General features: G+C 36.8%; 1 protein-coding gene across 6 annotated transcripts in view; it reads right to left on the bottom strand.

Annotated features, from left to right (window-relative positions):
• The window catches only part of ASH1L (ash1 (absent, small, or homeotic)-like (Drosophila)), a 127,722-nt gene that overhangs the window by 66,688 nt on the left and 41,463 nt on the right, over nt 1-19,571 (bottom strand). For 4 of the 6 annotated variants that reach the window (XM_015571690.1, XM_006775695.2, XM_015571694.1 and 1 more), the window contains 2 exons: nt 12,464-12,565; nt 7,996-8,737 (listed from right to left, as the gene is read on the bottom strand). In XM_015571690.1, coding sequence (XP_015427176.1) covers nt 7,996-8,737; nt 12,464-12,565 — 844 coding nt within the window. Of the gene's footprint in view, nt 1-7,995; nt 8,738-12,463; nt 12,566-14,405; nt 14,602-19,571 lie in introns of those variants that run through there. The other 2 variants (XM_015571691.1, XM_015571693.1) reach the window with 2 other exon arrangements.

The following is a 19,571-nucleotide window of genomic DNA, read 5'->3' on the forward strand; positions in this document are numbered from 1 at the left end:
CTGGCTGCCGGCCGCCATCTTGGCTGGCAGTTAATTTGCATATCGCCCTGATTAGCCAATGGGAAGGGTAGCGGTCCTACGCTAATTACCATGTTTCTCTTTTATTAGATAGGATTTTTATATATCTTTGTTGTTGTTTATTTACCAATCAATTTATATATAATTTTTATATACATTTTACTAATTTTCTTTCATCTTTGACACTTGTATTATATAGAAAGGGTGAATAGTGATATTAAAATATTTCTTCTAATTAATTTCTTTTCAATGTGCATGAATCCCTGCACAGGGCCACTATAAAATAAAATAAAATAAAAAATGAAATGAAATAAAATAAAAAAGAAAATAAAAACCATATCCTTGGGTGAAGATTACAAAAATAAAAAAAGACATGGCCTCTGGGAACAGACCTAATTTTACTTTTTCCTTCAAAATTTAGATGCCTTTTATTTCTTTTTCTTTTTCTTTTTTTAAATATATTTTATTGATTTTTTACAGAGAGGAAGAGATAGAGAGTTAGAGACATCGACGAGAGAGATACATCGATCAGCTGCCCCCTGCACATCTCCCACTGGGGACGTGCCCACAACCCAGGCACACGCCCCTGACCGGAATCGAACCCGGGACCCTGCAGTCCGCAGGCCGACGCTCTATCTACTGAGCCAAACCAGCCTCGGCTATTTCTTTTTCTTATCTAATTGCTCTGGTTAGGAATTTCATACTGTGTTGAACTGAAGTGGCAAAAGTGGGCAACCTTTCTTCATCCCTGATGTTAGGGAGAAGCTTTCAGTCTTTTACCATTGCGTTTGTTAGCCATGAGGTTTTACAGATGGTCTTTATTAAGTTGCGGTAGTTTCTTTCTATTCCTGGATTACTCAGAGTTTTTATCATGTCTTTGTGAAATTCATTTTTTGCATTTATTGATAGGATCATAAGATTTTTATTTGTTAGCCTACTGATGTACTGGATTGCATGGATTGATTTCTGCATATTGAACAAGTCTTACATAACTTACTTGATCACAGAATCTATTTACTATTTATTTGCTTAATAATTTTTTTCTGTTCTGACCCAATTCATTTCTACTTCTGTGCCTTATTTATGTTTCTTTCTCCTGCAATAAAAAAAAAAAATGCTTTCTGCTTATCTCCTACATAGATAAATTCATTAATGGCTATGTTTTTTCCAAGTGCCACCTATAGAACATATACATCAGAATCACCTTGGGGGCTTATAAGAAAAACAAATGCCCACTCATACAATTTTAAAATTTTATATTGAGATTTATCCCAGAGATGCAAGGATGGTACAATATCTGCAAATCAATAAACGTGATACATCACATAAACAAATTGAAAGAAAAAAAATTGTATATTGAGGTCTGGGATAAACACCTTCCTAATCTTGCTGATCCCTGACACTCCAAAGTAGGCACTCATTAATAAGAGCATCCGTTTAAAAAACAAACAAACAACAGCACCCTTTTCATCCTACTCAGGCTCTGACATTCTAGGGCCTGGATTGATACTCTTCCCTCCCCAGGCCCTAACCCATCCAACTCCCTCACCCCATTAAGGCTCTAAAACTCAGCTCAGGGTCACCTTGCCATACCCCAATACGGGCATATACCTAATGGCTTTAAGACATTTTTCAGGAAAGAAGAGGAAGAGGTATAGCATTTTAATAGATGGTTTATGATATATTTATCTACAACAATACCTTTATTTCGTTTTTAAAAATAAAAATAGTATAACTACTATGTTATTTTTAGGGATTTGTTTCTTTCATTTAATATTATGTTTCCAAGACTCATCTGCAATTATTGCATCTGTAATTCATGAATTTTTACTATCATATCACATTCCAACTGTGTAAAAAAGAATATACTATTTCCTTTTCTGTTGATCTGGGATATTTCTATTTATTATACATTATAACCAATCTTGCTACTACATTTTCAAAAAGTGTTTTCTGGTGCCTGTTGTGCAAGAGTTGTTTTTTTTTATTATCTAAAAGGGAATTGCTAGATTATATAGTGTTGATTTGTAACGATTTTTTTTGTTATATATTCTGGATACAAAAGAGGTATACATTACATATGTTATAAATTTCCTCTCCCAGTTTGTAACAAGTCTTTATATGTTTGTCATGCTATTTGATGAACAGAAATTCTTAGTTATAATATAATCCAGTTTATCAATTTTTACCTGTATGATTACTGTTATTGCTTTTGATATCCTGTTTATGAAATCCTTTCTGAGAACAAGGTCATGAAGTTTTTCTTCTTCCATACTAGCCTTTAAAAGTTTAAAGTTTTGCTTTTATATTTATGTATTTAATCAATTGGGAATTTTTCTAATTTCATTTAAGACAAAAATCTAATTTTATTTCCATTCTTACACAATACCAGCTTTTGGGACACAATGTATTGAATATTGTTTTTTTCCTCCATGTGTCAACTCTGTCATATAGCAAAGCTTGCATACATGAATGGATTTGTTTCTCTTACCCACTCAGTTCCATACTATCTTAATATACCATATCTTGAAATTAAGTCCTGGGACAAACCCATCACTTTATTCAGTTAATTCCATCCCTAAGTATACCTTGAAGAAATTAGTGCCCAAATCCAAAAGTGAACATTAGAGTAATATTAAGAGCAGCAGTTTTAGATAATAGCCTCAATCTGAAAATAACCCAACAGTAAAATGGAACTATCTTCCTATATAATAAAAGGCTAATATGCAAAAAGACAGAACGGCGGAACAACTGGAACAACCAAACATCCTGTCACTATGACGTGCGCTGACCACAGTGGGGGGGGGGGATGCAAAACATGATGGACCTTGGCTGTGGCGGGATGGTGGAGCAGGTGAGCGGGGGCGCCAGACCATGGGGCACTGGTCACTGTCATCGGGGCGAGCCTCTGGCGGTTACTGAAAATTCTTTGCTCCCGCGCACCACGATCCCACCTGGCACTTGCCCCTGCTGCCAGCGCTAGCCCCGCTTGCACCTGCAGCCAGTGCCAGAGCCACCACTCAAACCTGCTGCTGGTGCCTGGCGCCAGCCCCGATCGCCCCTGAGGGCTTTTCCATCTCCCCCAGCTCCTGAGCAGCGATTGGGGCAGCAGCCGCCGCTCACACCCCAATCATTCCACACCATCAGTAGGTGCGAGCAGTGGGAGTGGGGCTGCGAGCAGTCAGGGGACTGGGGGCTGCGGCGGTAGGGGCTGGGCAGAGGCACGGAGGATGGGCCAAGACCGCCCCTGTGCCTACTGCAGCCTCACGGTCCACAGTTCCTTTCAAGGTGCATGAATTCATGCACTGGGTCCCTAGTCTATAATAATATAATATGCTAATTAGACTGGACAGCTGAACGACCTTCCAGACGAAGCTGGGGCTGCGTTACTGAGGGCCGAGCCCCTTGCAGGTATTTCGTGCATCAGTCCTCTAGTATTATATACAAACAATGGATTACTACATAGTAACAAAACTAAGGTAACTACAGCAACATACAGCAACAAAGGTGGTTTAACATGTATATGTAGAGCAAAAAAAGGTGAGACACAAAAGCATATTCCTTGTAAATTCCATTTCAATGACATTCAGGAAGGATAAACTAAATTATACTATCTATAGTTACATACTTAAACGGTATAAAAAAAGGTAAAGATGAGGAGACTTAAAAGTCAGGAGACTGATTATAGCTACTGGTAAGGAAGCAGTTTATGATTGCAAAGGAACATGGAGTGGTGGCAATGTTCTATATAGTCATCCATTTTATATCTACATGGGTCTCTATAAAAATTTTTTAGAACTGATGACTTGCTCTGGCTGAGTAGCTCAGGTGGTTAGAGTATCAACCTGATATGGCAAGCTTGTGGGTTTGATTTCTGGTCAGTGCACATATAAGACCAGTGGGTACAAAAATAAGTGGAACAAGTCAAAAGTTTCTCTCTCTCCCTAAAATCAATCAATGAATAAAAGAACCAGAAAACTGATTACTTTACATTTACATACTTTCTGTATATCCTTTTTACTTCCCTAATATTGTCTAAAGTGCACTAATCAGACTTGAATATTTTTCTTTTAAGTGTGGTAGAACTCTTGCCTAGTCGGTATGGCTTACTGGTTGAGCATTGACCCATGAACCAAGAGGACACAGTTCGATTCCCAGTCAGGGCACATGCCTGGGTATAGGGCTCGATCCCCAGCGGGGATGTGCAGAAGCAGCTGATCACTGATTCTCCCTCATCATTGATGTTTCTATCTCGCCCTCTCTCTTCCTCTCTGAAATCAATAAAAATAAATTAAAAATTTGAAAACATTAAGTCTTTTAAAATTAAATCTTCCTTTTGCCTTTCCAAAAGACAAACAAAACAATAAACACTTTATTAAAACCCACTGGGGGTCTAGCTGGTTTGGCTCAGTGGATAGAGTGTCAGTCTGAGGACTGAAGGGTCCTGGGTTTGATTCCAGTTAAGGGCACATACCTGGCTTGTGGGCTCGATCCCCAGTGGGAGACATGCAGGAGGCAGCCAATCAATGATTCTCTCCCATCATTGATGTTTCTATCTCTCTCTCTCATTCTCCCTTCCTCTCTAAATCAATAAAGATATATATTTTTTAAAAAATCTACCGGGGAATGTAAATATAATTACCTACAACGTAAATATAGCCACACTTACAAATCTGCAACCTTGATAAAGACTGGCCATTAGAATGGCTATTATCAACAAATCGACAAATGACAAGTGCTGGCAAGGATGTGGAGAAAAAGGAACCCTTATGCACTGCTGGTGTGAATGCAGACTGGTGCAGCCACTGTGGAGAACAGTATGGAGTTTCCTCAAAAATTAAAAATGGAACTCCCATTTGACCCAGTAATCTCACTTCTAGGAATATATCCCAAGAAATCAGAAAGACCAATCAGAAAGGATATATGCACCCCTACGTTCATAGCAGCATAATTACAATAGCTAAGATTTGGAAACAACCTAAGTGCCCATCAGCAGGTGAGTGGATTAAAAAAACTGTGGTACATCTACACAATGGAATACTATGCTGCTGTAAAAAAGAAAGAACACTTACCATTCGCAAGAACATGGATGGACATAGAGAACATTATGCTAAGCAAAATAAGCCAGTCAGAGAAAGATAAATAGCACATGATCTCATTCATTTGTGGAATATAATAAACAACAAACTGATGAACAAAAATAGATCCACTGACAGAGAAGTATCAAACAGATTTCAGAGGGAAGGCAGGGGAGAGGGGCCTAAGAGATCAACCAAAGGACTTGTATGCATGCATATAAGCATAACCAATGGACACAGACACTAGAGGAGTGAGGGCATGTGTGTGGGGGTGGTGTGAGGAGGGAGAGCTGGGGAGAGGTCAATGGGGGAAAAAGGAAACATATGTAATACTATATGTAATACTTTAAACAATAAAGAATTAAAAACAAAACAAAAAAAGATTGGCCACAAATATAACATTAATTCATACCTTATATGAAAGTAAGTTTCAACTGATTTAAGGTACTACATGTAAAAAAGTAATATAATATAATCTATTGCAGGAAAATAATTAAATAAATTATGATATTTTTCTTAGCATGGAATAGGGTAATTCACATGGACTAGTGACAAGATCTCCAAGATACATAAAGAAAAAATGTTGTTAAAAAATTTAGTATAGTATGCTACCAATTACATAAAACAATCGCTCTGAGCCTTGATTTCCTCATCTGTGAAGTGAGGGGCTTGAACAGCTTTGCACATGCACATACTTATAAATGTATAAGAAAAGGTATTAAAGGATACACAATATACTGTTTAACACTTTTACCCATGTGAAGAACAGGCTTGGGAGGAATGAGATCATGTGAAAACGGGATTTTAATTCTTGAATGAGTAAATTTCTAGTTTCACTGATTTGTTTACAAGCATGTATTACTTATGAAAAACATTTAAATCCCACACATTCTCTAGAAAAAACAAGAGTATTATTTTATAGATGTATGCATAGAGATATGAGAAACGCGTGACAAACAGGATTCACCTAGACAGACAACAGAGAAAAGACAAGAAACTGTAACTGTTGGTTGATGGATGGAAGGAAAAAAAATAAAAAAAACTGAATGTCAAAGAACAAGCATGAAGAGTTAATATTCTAACTGTATGAGCACTTAAAAATAGAAAAATTAGGTAAGAAACATAAATAAATAACAAGTAGGAAGTGTATTTCATCTATATCAGATTGATATATTTTAAAAAATTGGTAATTTTCAGGGTAGATAAGGGTAAACAGTATACAACTATTACTATGTAATGTTAGTAAAAGGATAAACCGATGTGGCTTTGAAGAGAGTAATTTGACAATATATGTTAAAGACTTAAAGTGTGTCTAACATTTTATTTATTTAATTTTTTCTTTTATTTTGTGTCTAAGATTTTCAATTTGTATTTCTCTAATTGTGAACAGGATTGTAATGTGAGACTGAACATGATGTATTTATTTATTTTATTTTATTATTCTTTTTTAAAAAATATATATATATTTTATTAATTTCAGAGAGGAAGACAGAGAGAGAGATAGAAACATCAATGATGAGAGAGAAGCAGTAATTGGCTGGCTCCTGCACACTCCCTTCTGGAGATTGAGTCCACAACCTGGGCATGTGCCCTTGAGTGGACTGCAACTCAGGACCCTCAGTCCACAGGCCTACACAATATCCACTGAGCCAAATCAGCTAGGGCTTAAGCATGACATATTTAGAAAAGCTAAAGCCATTTGCAAATGGTGAATACTGTACTAATTAATTTTAAAATATTGAATAAATTACCCTGCCGATGTGGCTCAATGTTTGAGTGTCGATCTATGAACCTAGAGTTCACGGTTCAATTCCCAGTTAGGGTACATGCCTGGGTTGCAGGCTCCAAGTCTAGGTTGCAGGCTCAATCCCTGGTGTGGGGTGTGCAGGAGATAGCTGATCAATGATTCTCTCTCATCATTGATGTTTCTAGCTTTCTCTCTCTCTCCCTTCCTCTCTGAAATCACTAAAAATGTATTTTTTTTTAAAAATAAAACCTTCAGGGAAATAAATGGTTGGATATATAACAAAAGGACTAAATGATTTGTTTTTTTTTGGTAATTTTTACTTTCTACTCTATACCTTTAAGAAAAAAGTAAAAATATAAAAAGGAAACTATGAAGAAAATAGATCTAATATGTAGGAAAACGTATTTGATGATAGGATGGAAAATTTAGAACACAATAAAAGGTAAAATAGTGCCGAAACCGGTTTGGCTCAGTGTATAGAGCATCGGCCTGCAGACTGAAGGGTCCCAGGTTTGATTCCGGTCAAGGGCATGTACCTGGGTTGCGCGCACTTCCCCAGTGGGGGATGTGCAGGAGGCAGCTGATCGATGTTTCTCTCTCATCGATGTTTCTGACTCTCTATCTCTCTCCTTTCCTCTTTGTCAATAAAATATATTTAAAAAAAAAAAAGGTAAAATAGTGTGATAGTAAAAATGATTCCACTTACATAGCTATATACTGGATAAAATATATAATCTCTCTAGGCCTTGATTTCCTCATCTGTAAAGTGAGGGGCTTGAATTAGATTATTACATCCCCTTTGCTTTTTAATCATTTATAATTTTGGACAGCCATGAATAAGAACACTTTAAAATAGAAAAGAGAAGAACAGGTCTTCCTATATAATAAAAGCGTAGTATGCAAATTGTCCCCTCGACCAGGAGTTATCCGGGAGTTCAACCAGGGGGCAGGGCTGGCCGGGGGAAGGGAGGGAAGGCCCTGGCCGGTAGCCTCTAGGGACCCTACCAGTGCAAGAATTTCATGCACTGGGCCTCTAGTATACAATAAAAGGTTTTAAGATTAACTGAATTATGCATCTGCATAGGTATGTTGCATTTGTATAAAAGCTAGTTTTCTCTACTCAAATAAAAATGTTAATAAGCAAGGAATTACCATTTAGTGTTCTCTTGTTCTTCTTGTTCTAGGAATGGCCTCTGCTTTTTCTTGGCCTGTTCTTCCAAAAACCAACTTTTCCTCTTCAATCCCTTCTTATGTTCTGAATTCAGGTTTATACTCTGAACAACAGCTTCAATGACATCTGTAACCGTATCAGGACCAAGGTGTAGTGCTGTTCCTTCCTCATCTTCATTCAATTCTGGGCTAACAAACTGAGTAGCCTGGAATGCTTGCATTGATACCACAGCCTGGAGGGGACATTTCCGAGGTCGACCTGGTCTGCGTTTCACAAAGTTATTTCCTGTCCTGGCTTGTCTTTGAAGTTTTTTGGCTTTTAAAATTTTATTGACATGGTCCAGGTTTTTCTTTGTGGCCAAGATTTTATCATAATTGCACATTTTCCGAGCTTGGCGCTGCATAGCTTCCACTATACTTCTCTTAATATGATGAGGGGAACAGCTGCTTGGCAACTTTTCAGAAAGGAGTGAGATGTTATTACTGCAGGAGTCACTGGGGACTGCAGGCACTAGAAGGCCATCTGGTTTTCCCATGGTTCGCTCCTTGCTGTGGCTATGGCCTGGACTACAGGAAGGTGGCACCGAGGCAGACGCAACCTCAGCATCAATATTTTTCTCCAGGGGCTCTTGGTCCTCATGTTGTACCATCCGCTGCAACAGACTATCCACAGAGTCATCCCCAGAAGAAACCAATCTTGGACTTCGAGAGGGAACTCCGTTCACTAAATAAGATGACAAATCACACAGATAAAAACTGAACACAGCTAGCTATTTAAATAACTTTTTACATAGGACAAAAGATAAGAAACACTCCTCTATTTTTCAAAGCAAGATTAAACATCATAATACCATATGCATTTGTTTCATAAGCAAGTTGACAGTATACTTTCATGAATAGGGTACATTTCAGTAACCATAATAAATTCAAAATTGACTCATATTTCCTTAATAATATGTCGATAAAAAAAACAAAAAGAATTCTCATTCTCTGAGATGAAGAGCAGAAAGAAATAAGAGTTAATTTCAAAAATGAAGGTCTAATTAAAGGACTGGTCAGTTAAAGCGATCTTGGATAAAGACCTAAACTTTAAATAGCCTATATAATAAAGAGGTAATATGCAAATTGACTGTCACTCCAACACAAAAGATGGCCACCCCCATGTGGTCAAAGATGGCCGCCACAAGATTGCCAGCAGGGGAGGGCAGTTGTGGGTGATCAGGCCAGCACGGGAGGGCAGTTGGGAGGGACCATGCCTGCAGGGGAGGGCAGTTAGGGGCAACCAGGCTGGCAAGGGAGGGAAGTTAGGGGTGACCGGGCCAGCAGGGGAGAGCAGTTAGGCGTCCATCAGGCCAGCAGGGGAGCAGTTAGGTGCCAATCAGGCTGGCAGGGGGTGGTTAGGGCAGAGGGGAGCAAACTTTTTGACTTGAGGGCCACAATGGGTTCTTAAACTGGACCGGAGGGCCGGAACAAAAGCATGGATGGAGTGTTTGTGTGAACTAATATAAATTCAAAGTAAACACCATTACATCATTCCTTTCCTATCCTATCTAATAAAGAAGTAATATACAAATTGACCATCATGCCCTCATACAAGATGGCCACCTCCATGTGGGCACAAGATGGCCGGCAGGGGAGGGCAGTTGTGGGCACCCAGGCCAACACATGGCTGGGTTAGGGGGTGACCAGGCTGGCAGGCAGAAGCGGGTAGGGACAATCAGGTGGACAGAAAGGTGAGCGGTTGGAAGCCAGCAGTCCTGGATTGTGAGAGGAATGTCCCAGATTGGAGAGGGTGCAGGCTGAGCTGAGGGACACACACACACACACACACCATGCATGAATTTCATGCATCGGCCTCTCGTAGATAATATTGCTAGTTCAATGCCTTTTCTGACAATGTCTTAACACATTGTTTGCGGGTAGTTTTTATCGCACGCTAACAGGTGGCGCGGGCCATTTTTGCTAATTTTTTGCGCAAATGGCAACGTTCAGTAAAATTACGGTAACTTTAGTTTACATATTTATACGTTATCCGCATTCTACCGCTAGTCTATAAAAAACGTATTAATACGTGTCCCGCGCTCTACTACACTGGTAGAACGTATAAATATAATTTAATAAATCTGTACAGGTCTGGCTGGGTAGGTCAGCTGGTGAGTATCATCCCAATACACCAAGTTGTGATTCAGATTCCAGGGCAGGGCACATACAAGAATCAACCAATGCAAAGGAATAGAAGTAAAATTCTCTTCTTAAGTAAAGCTTTAAAATTATAATTTAATGCCGAAACCGGTTTGGCTCAGTGGATAGAGCGTCGGCCTGCGGACTGAAAGGTCCCAGGATCGATTCCGGTCAAGGGCATGTACCTGGGTTGCGGGCACATCCCCAATGGGAGATGTGCAGGAGCTGCGCAACTGGTATGGCTCAGTGGCTGAGCATTGACCCACGATCCAGGAGGTCCTGGGTTCAATTCCCAGTCAGGGCACATACCTGGGTTGCAACACAATCCCCAGTAGAGGGAGTGCAGAAGACGGCCAATCAATGATTCTCTCTCATCATTGATGTTACTATCTCCCTCTCCCTTCCTCTCTCTGAAATTAATAGAAAGAAAGAAAGAGCAAGAAAGAAAAGAAATAATCCCATTTACAATTGCATAAAAAAATACTTGTATATAAATTTAACAAAGGATGTAAAAGTCTGTACATTGAAGAAACTGAAGAAGATACAAATACATGGAAAATACAATTACAAATGCATGGATAGGAAAGAATTAACATCATTAAAATTTCCATATTACCCAAAGATTCTACAGATTCAGTACAATCCCTACTAAAATATGAAAGGCATTTTTCACAGCACTATAATATATACTTGAAAAATCTATATGGAACCACAAAAGACCAGACTAGCCAAAGCAATCTTAAGAAAAAAGTTCTTTCTATACTTAAAACAGCATGGACTGGCATAACTACAGACAAATAGGCCAATGGAAAAGAATAGAGAGACCAGACTATAAACCCACACCTATATAGTGAATTAATCTATGACAAAAGAGGCAAGACTATACAATGGGTAAAGATAGTCTCTTCAATAAATGGTGTTGGAAAAACTAGACAGATACATGTAAAAAATGTATAAAGAAACCAGGCTAGTTTCATACACCTGTTTCATAATAAACTTAAGAGATTAAAGACGTAAGTGTAAGACATGACACCATAAAATTCCTAAAAGAATTTTCTCTCATCATTGATGTTTTTATCTCTCCCCCTCCCTTCCTTTCTAAAATAAAAAAAAAGATCTAGTTTTTAGCCTCTTTGATCAATAAAAAAAATAAAAAATACATAAATATTACTAATTATAAATACATAAACATTACTAATTTTGAGGTTAGAAATAAATATTAATATTCTTACAACCTTATAAATTTTTTTGTATATCTCAGAGATTTGTGAATGTCATATTTTAAAATATACGTATGTTTTTCTTGATTTCAGACAGAGGAAGGGAAAGGAAGTGGGAGATGGAAACATCAATGAGATGCCCAGCTGGTATGGCTCAGTGGTTGAGTGTCGACCTATAAACCAGGAGGTCAAGGTTCAATTCCTAGAGAGGGCACATGCCCAGGTTGTGGACTCAATCCCCTGTGTGGGGCATGCAGGAGGCAGCTGATCAATGATTCTCTCTCATCATTGATATTTCTCTCTCTCGCCCTCTCCCTTTCCCTTCCTCCCTGAAATCAATAAAATCCTACATAATAAAGAGCTAATATGCTAATTAGGCCAAACAGCAGAACGATCTTCCCGACGACCTTCCAGACAAGGCCAGGGTTGTGAGGGCCAACGTTGTGTGTGTGTGTGTGTGTAAAATAAACATCAATCTGAAAACATAGGACACTACTGTATCAGTATAGTTAGTGCTTGTGTCCAATTAGCCTTACTTTTTAAATTAATAACAGCCCTAAATCACAAGAGTAGTGATGCTGGCAGTAACAATTAATTTTCTATCTAAGAAATTGTAAAGAAGGAAAAAGAAATTCATGCCAGTTTTGCTGTCACATCTCAAACTGAAAGTTATGGCTATGGGGGTGATAATTACTTAGTTAAAATGGAAAAGGAATTAAATTTGTGGGTGGAAGACATTAACAGAAAACATATGATTCAGTATTATCTGTGATTTTAGGCATCCAATGGGGTTCTTGGAACAGTTCCTCCATGGATAAGGGAGGACTACTGTGTGTCTAGCTGGACACAAAGGAGTAAAAGGGGAAGACTATTATATTGTTTCAATGTACATTGTTACTGACTCCAGAGCAACTTTGTTTTAATACAATATTATATTATGTCAATATAAATTATAATTTTTATAAATATACAATATTATATTTTAAGTCTATCCACAAGTAACAGATGAGAAATTATCTTTAAAGTATGGTTAAAGAAACAGCACTTGCCTGTTGAAGAAGTACTTTCAGATAAAGACCTCTTCCGGGTAGGGCTACAGTTCATACTCTCTGATGATCGCTGGGAAGACTTATCTGAGGTTGTTTGGGAACCTGGAGAGACAGGAAAAGATAGAAACCATAGGAAAATTCAAGTATAAAAATGTTAAACCATATTGTTAGCACTGTAACATTTTAGTTGTTGCCACTGTCATTCCCTGTAATATGATTTTTGAGCTGACAGTAACAGGACAATAAGCAGAGGACAAACCACACTAGATGCTGCCAAAAGAATTTCACAGGTTTCATATACACAATTTCTTCTGTTAGATTAATAGAGGGAAAACTAGTTTTAGTGGAAGAATGAACTGAATAATTCAGTTTTTATGTATTACTACTTTGAAACATATAATTGAGATGTTTATTGATAAAAACCACTAACAATATCCTAATCAAATCTGTTCCTGATTATTAATTCCAATTCACCATATAAACTGACAAACAACTTACAATGCAACCTGATTGTTTTATTTACTAGAATCAGAGATAAAAATTAAAGAGTCAGACCTAAAATACACATATTCATCTAGAGGTAATTTTCATATTCTATGTTTTCCCACTTCAGCATATTCTAGAAGTGACTATTTTCTCCATGAAATAGAATAAACCCCTTTAAAGCTGCACATAAAAGCTCATGAAGATAAAGAAACTCAATTTCCCTTCAAAACGCCTCATAGTTTTACCAAAACACCAGGTCAATGCAGCATAGTTTAACACTTCTCTTATTTAAAAGTTAAGTAAGTCATTCAGGAAAGATTATTTTCCTGAATAAAATATACTTGTTCCTGATGGGATTCCTTATAACCTGAAAAGCTAGCTGTTGAGAATACATAAGGAATGTCAATTTCAAGTTTGTCAAAAAACTAGTAGCGTTCTGCAATGTTCACTTTTAACTTGAAAAAGTTACAAATAAAAAGCCTTACATATAACTGAAGGCACAAAAGGTACAAGAAATCAAATAACTGAAGATGAGATTTTTAAGATCTGCCTCTAAATAAGAGTTAACTTCTTAATGAAGAAGGACAAACTCCTTAATGAAGAAGAAGGACAAGCTGAAGAACTGAATGCAGCTGTTTCTAATATCTCCGTTTTTCCAAGAGAAAAAGTTTATATTACATAATAGCTTCAATCTCATTCTGTAAATACTCTTTTAGCAGACTCTTCTAGCATTGCTCAGGTAAGATATAAGACTATGCATTGCCATTCAAGATTAACAAGTTAGATTTCTGGAAAATTGATGTGATAGGATAGCCTACTTCTGAAACACAGTGATGACTAAGGTAAGATCTAATCAAGAAGCAAGACTTTTTACTATTGAATCTTAAAAATAGATACAAAAGGATTTAAAAAACCCCTAGACTGTGGTTCAGGTAAGATTTCCATCGAATAGCTAAATACAATAAAATACGTAAGAAGTAAAAGCCCAGGCATCAGTGAAGACATAACTTTAAGTATTCATACTGGAAAATTCATATACTGGACAGATATTTCCTACTCAGAGAGACAGCCAGACAGAAGACAACAGTGGCCAAGAAGTTTGAGACAGCACTGAACTCTCTTTATCACTATTCTCTTAGATTAAGTGCTAAGGAAAGATGGGTTGGAGAGCACTTTCTATCAAGTCTTTCCTCTGTCACTAATATTATTGAATATAGTTTACATGCTTGTTACTATGCCAGACATTGTAGAGGTTGTGGAATAGATATAAAAACAGTGTAACAGTCTGTCCTCAAGGAGCTTATTTAGGGTCAAGTATGTCAGCATATAATACATTTCAGGTGGCATTTGTGCCATCCATTCTTGAGCTCCATCTTCAGTTTTTAGGCTATTTGGTAATGTTTCCCAAATTCCTTGGTCATCTTCAAGAAATTCTTGATGAAGGCTTCAACTATACCTTTGATCATCAGGATATCCTGAGAATCACCCTGCCTGGCCTCACCCACCTCAGGGTAAAAGAGGGTACAGGCACTTTCTTCAAAGCTCCTTCTTTTGGTGGCATCTGGAGCTGCAGAGGAGGCAGTGGGAGGTGGAATGGGGGTCAGATCCCCGGAGATCGTTATTGGCAGCATTGTACAGCAATTCCTGAGAAACTGAAACAATTGAGAAAGAGATGGCTTAGCTTACTTAGCTTCTGAGCCATTTTTCATTTCCTGAAAGTAATGGAGGCCAGCAGCCTATTCTTAGGATTTAATAGGAGATTAGAATAAAATCTCATTCAGGAAGGTTCTCAATTTTCATTTTTAAAAGTCTGTCTGAATTCCCTGTTCAACAAAGCAGAACTTTTCTTGACAATATTCCATATTTGAAGGGAATAAATTGTATCCCTGAGACACCAATCTCTAGGGCTTGGTAATCATCAGATCTAAACCCTTATTTCATTTAAAAACATTGCTTAGCAGTAAGAGAATGAGGATACCTGAAAACAGTATTAACTAATGATGTAACCAAGTTTAAGATTGGAAAACGATGATATAAACTTATGTGCAAGAGGTAGCAACCTAAAAAAGACGTTTAAAAGCATGTTAAAACTGGCCTAATCATATGAAATCTGCAAACATTATCTCCAAAACTACCAAAAGTATACTGTTTTATAAGTGCCACTATGCAGTTGGGTGGCTGGGGTACAGCAAGGTAATACCGAAAGAGAACAAGCATGTCTATTTTAAAAGAGACCAATATATCTTTTTCAAAACCTAAAACAGAATGCAATGCAGAGTTGAGTGTAGTATAGTGTTAAGTACATGGACTATGGAGTAAGGCATGGTGATCTTGATTTTTGGCTCTGATACAAATTAAACTATAAAATGCAGGCAAATAAATATACTTGAACATTGGATTACTAAAGCACTCTCACATTATGCCCAATTAGAAACTGGAACTAATTTAAAATATTAAGCACTTCTTTTAAATATAAAGAGGTACTAGTAAAACGAGTACCTCCAATTAAGAATTACTAGTAATATAGGTACCTCCAAGGCTGGTAACAGCAAGGTTGGAAAAAGCTAATACGAAGTGAATCTTCTAATTCACTGATTCTTCACCATAGCTTCTCCAGGGTTGGGATTATGCCCTAGATTACATCAGTAAAACCAGATGTGAGGAATAATGAGTCACAACCTGACGGTGTCTGGCTTTCTATTCAGCTCTTGTACCAGGGGAGAAAGTAGTTTTCTGTTTTTCCTATTTGGCTCTTCGGTTCTTCTAAACCAGTTTATTTTTCAGGGGAGTTACTGGTTTGTTGCTATCTCCATCATGTGACAAATGTTTGTTCATGTCTCATACGTGGTCATTTTAGCACTGCCTGGAGGGATATGTGAAGACTCCACTACTCACAGAATAAGAAGTTTCCAGTTCAAGAAAATCATATACTTCCTCAGATAATACACACAAAGAACTCATATAATTTTAATTTTAGATACCAGAGTTCCCATTTCTCATTTCAATATAGTGTAAAGCCAAATAATTAAGTACTTTATAAGTAAACAAAGAATATAAGTGGGAATTCCTCAATTCACAAAACTATTAGGTAGAAACACTACTGTCTCATCACTTAGACAACAGCTTCAGAAATAGGTTTAGAAATCTACACCCATAAATGAAGGAAGGAGAAAATATAGAGTAAGCACTAAATAAAATTGAAATTCAATATAAATGTAAGCTGACTACAATAAAATCATTTTTTCAGTTAGAAAAACAGAGACCTCATGTAAAAAAAAAGCAGACTACTAGTAAGGAGGGAAACTGAACCAAGAGAATATTATCAATTGGGATAATAAAAAGGGAATTAAGAATTAAAAACAAATTTGGAAATGTGAATGAGCCCTGGAAGTTGTATTGATAGTAGGATTTTTGGATTTTATTTGGCCACTATTAGATGAGCTTTTAAAGATTAAGATAGGTTCTATGTCAAATTAGACAAAAAGGGGAAAGATGGTACTTTTATAGCAAAACCATAAGATGAAATCATGGATAAGAATGCCAGAAAGTTGAAAAAAAACAAAAAAGAACATAACTAGATTTTAAAGGGATAAGCATCTGGAAATCTTCGCACTATACACAACAATGAGTGGAAACCAAGATGATGTTCTGAAGTTTATCTGCCACAAGACATCTTAATTGATGTTTACACAGGAGGCACTGAAATCTACGATAAAAAAGGAATACTATTATTTATAGATGCCTGGGTGTAAAGATAGAGTCAAATGGGCAAAGATATCTGCATAAATAGAGAAAATTTCCAATAATAGTAGTATCTGTGGGGATGGGGGGAAGGCATCACAAAGAAAACACTGGAAAAAAAGATTCAAACTAATTCATTGAAGTATCCTAGACAACTAAACGAAGAATTTGCAAATGTAAATTAGCAAAAAAACCAACAACAGCAAGTGAATGAAACGAGCAACAGTTGGATAAAACGTGTACTTCTTTAGTTTAAATCCATTAAAACTTTCATAACTTAATACAGCATAAATTTTGGTCAAGCACTGTTGGGAGTTCAACACTAAAGATCCAAGTAACTATTCAATGCTTTGAATGAGCAACAGGTTCTTTGATGTTTCTAATGCTAGAAAGAAATATCTTTGGGTAAAACAGAGTTAAGTATGCTAGATTTGGAAGTATACTATGCAATAATCAGTTCAAAGAAAAACTGATTGTAAAATAACATTTAAAACAAATTTCTAATATTTAAATCATTTTTCACCAAAACGAAAATAGTTGCAAAATTTTAAGAAATTCCTTTTCCTTTATCATTTATAAGTCAAGGGTATTAGTAATGTTTGTTAGACAATGACTGAATCAAAACTGGTTATAATAAAAATGGATACCATAGTAAAAGAATATGAATGCAAAATACTAAACTATTTGAAAATGTCTGATCAAAGTTTTTTGTTTCAAGTTCCGAATCCTTTGCTATGTTTCATAGTTCATAGTAGCCCTGGAAGGTTCTTTTGAATAAGGTAACTGATGAGAGAGGTAAGAACTGGTTCCACAATAAAAAAAAGGCTGATTCCAATTGTGGGAAATACATTTACTGAAAGCAAAAATTTTACCTGACTCACCAATTAAATGTAAATTAAGAGAAAATGATTCAGAGCCTATGCTGGTGATTTTTAAGCTAAAAAGTCTGTTTTCTCCTATTTTATTGCTTTTTCTTTTCTGTTCTTGCTTTTGTTTTTCTCCTTCTAATTGGGCTTTTCCTCATAAGGCCCAAATCAGTTCACTGAAATTAAATTCTTCTGGAAATTCCCAAACGGCACTAACCACTACATTTTTCTGATTTCATCACCACATGTTCATACTTCACTTATGAATGTATCTTATACACCATGCTAGAGAAATTGTTATAAATCAGAAAATTCTGATCAATGCTTACATTCTTCAGTTAAAAAGAAAACAAAAATTGGTATACTTTGCTTCAACTATTATGCTTTTACAGTGTTTATACTTTTTCTGAACAAAAAAAATTTACCACTAATTTATTCTTGGAGGACAAAATAGTTATCAACACCTATAATAATTTCCCTCTGTTTTTTTCTATAATTTGTAATCTGTCAAAGCAAAAATACTACATGATAGTGCTCACCCCATTTTTGAAATCAGGTTATAGGTTCTGACATATGCAGCCAGCCATGAGTTGAAAATGTTAAAATCAGGAACGGAATCTGCCACTACAGGTCACAAATTCTTTCTCACTGCGTCTAGTTCATGTCTACCTAATACAGATACTTAATGAAATAGAATTATCAGGATTGGTTGAAACCAGAAACCTGGGCCCACTTAAAAGTGTATACTATCAGCAAGCTGATTTTAGACTGTTAGTAGGTAACAGCTAGTATAAAAGACTATGTAACTTAAGAAAAACGCTAACCACCACACACTGATCATTTATAATGATTAGGCCTGCTATTCTTTTAAAGTTTTATGTGATTTAATTTGTTTAGACCCAAATCAGTCTGAGCCCCTATCTATTATAAAAAAAAGGAAAGGTTAAATGCCTTGTTCCAGGCTACATATGGACTATCATTCCTATGTCACTAATCTGATTTCATTTACTTTTCCTCAAATTTACATCACCATAACTTATCAATTATGTCTGTTTTATTGGAACACTTATAAAGTGATCCCCCCAATAAGTAGTACCCACCTGACACCACACAAGGTTATTATTGACTATGTTGTCTGTGCTGGTCATTTTGTAACTACCAATTTGTACTTCTTACTTCCTTCACCTTTTCACCCCCGCCTCCCTGACTTACCAAATGATAACCATCAATTTGTTCTCTGTTTCTGAATTTGTTTTCTGTATCTGTATTGTTCATTTTTTGATTCCACATATAAGAGAAATCATAAGGTATCTGCCTTTCTGTCTGACTTATTTCACTTACCATAATACCCCATAAGTCCATCCATGTTGTTGTAAATAGTAAGATTTCATTCTTTTTTTAAAACAATATTTTTATTGATTTTTTTTTTTTTTTACAGAGAGGAAGGGAGAGGGATAGAGAGTTAGAAACACTGATGAGGGAGAAACATCACTCAGCTGCCTCCTGCACACACCCTACTGGGGATGTGCCCGCAACCAAGGTACATGCCCTTGACCGGAATCGAACCTGAGACCCTTCAGTCTGCAGGCCGACGCTCCATCCACTGAGCCAAAACGGTCAGGATTTCATTCTTTTTTTTATGGCCAATTAATATTCCATTGCATATATGTATGTACCACATCTTTATTCAGTCATCTATGATAGATGCTTAGGTTACTTACATATCTTGGCTATTACATATACAAATGTCCTTCTTTGTCTCTTATTACAGCCTATGTTTTAAAGTCTATTTTGGGGCCCTAGCTGGTTTGCCTCAGTGGATAGAACGAACTTTGGCCTGTGGACTGAAGGATCCCAGGTTCGATTCTGGTTAAGGACACATGCCTGGGTGGCGGGCTCAATCCCCAGTGGGGGTGCATGCAGGAGGCAGCTGATGATACTCATCATTGACATTTCTCTCTCTGTCCCCCCTCCTCTCTGAAATCAATGAAAATATATCAAATTAAAGTCTATTT

Source organism: Myotis davidii, unplaced genomic scaffold (genome assembly GCF_000327345.1).
Source record: "Myotis davidii unplaced genomic scaffold, ASM32734v1 scaffold208, whole genome shotgun sequence".
Lineage (NCBI taxonomy): Eukaryota > Metazoa > Chordata > Mammalia > Chiroptera > Vespertilionidae > Myotis > Myotis davidii.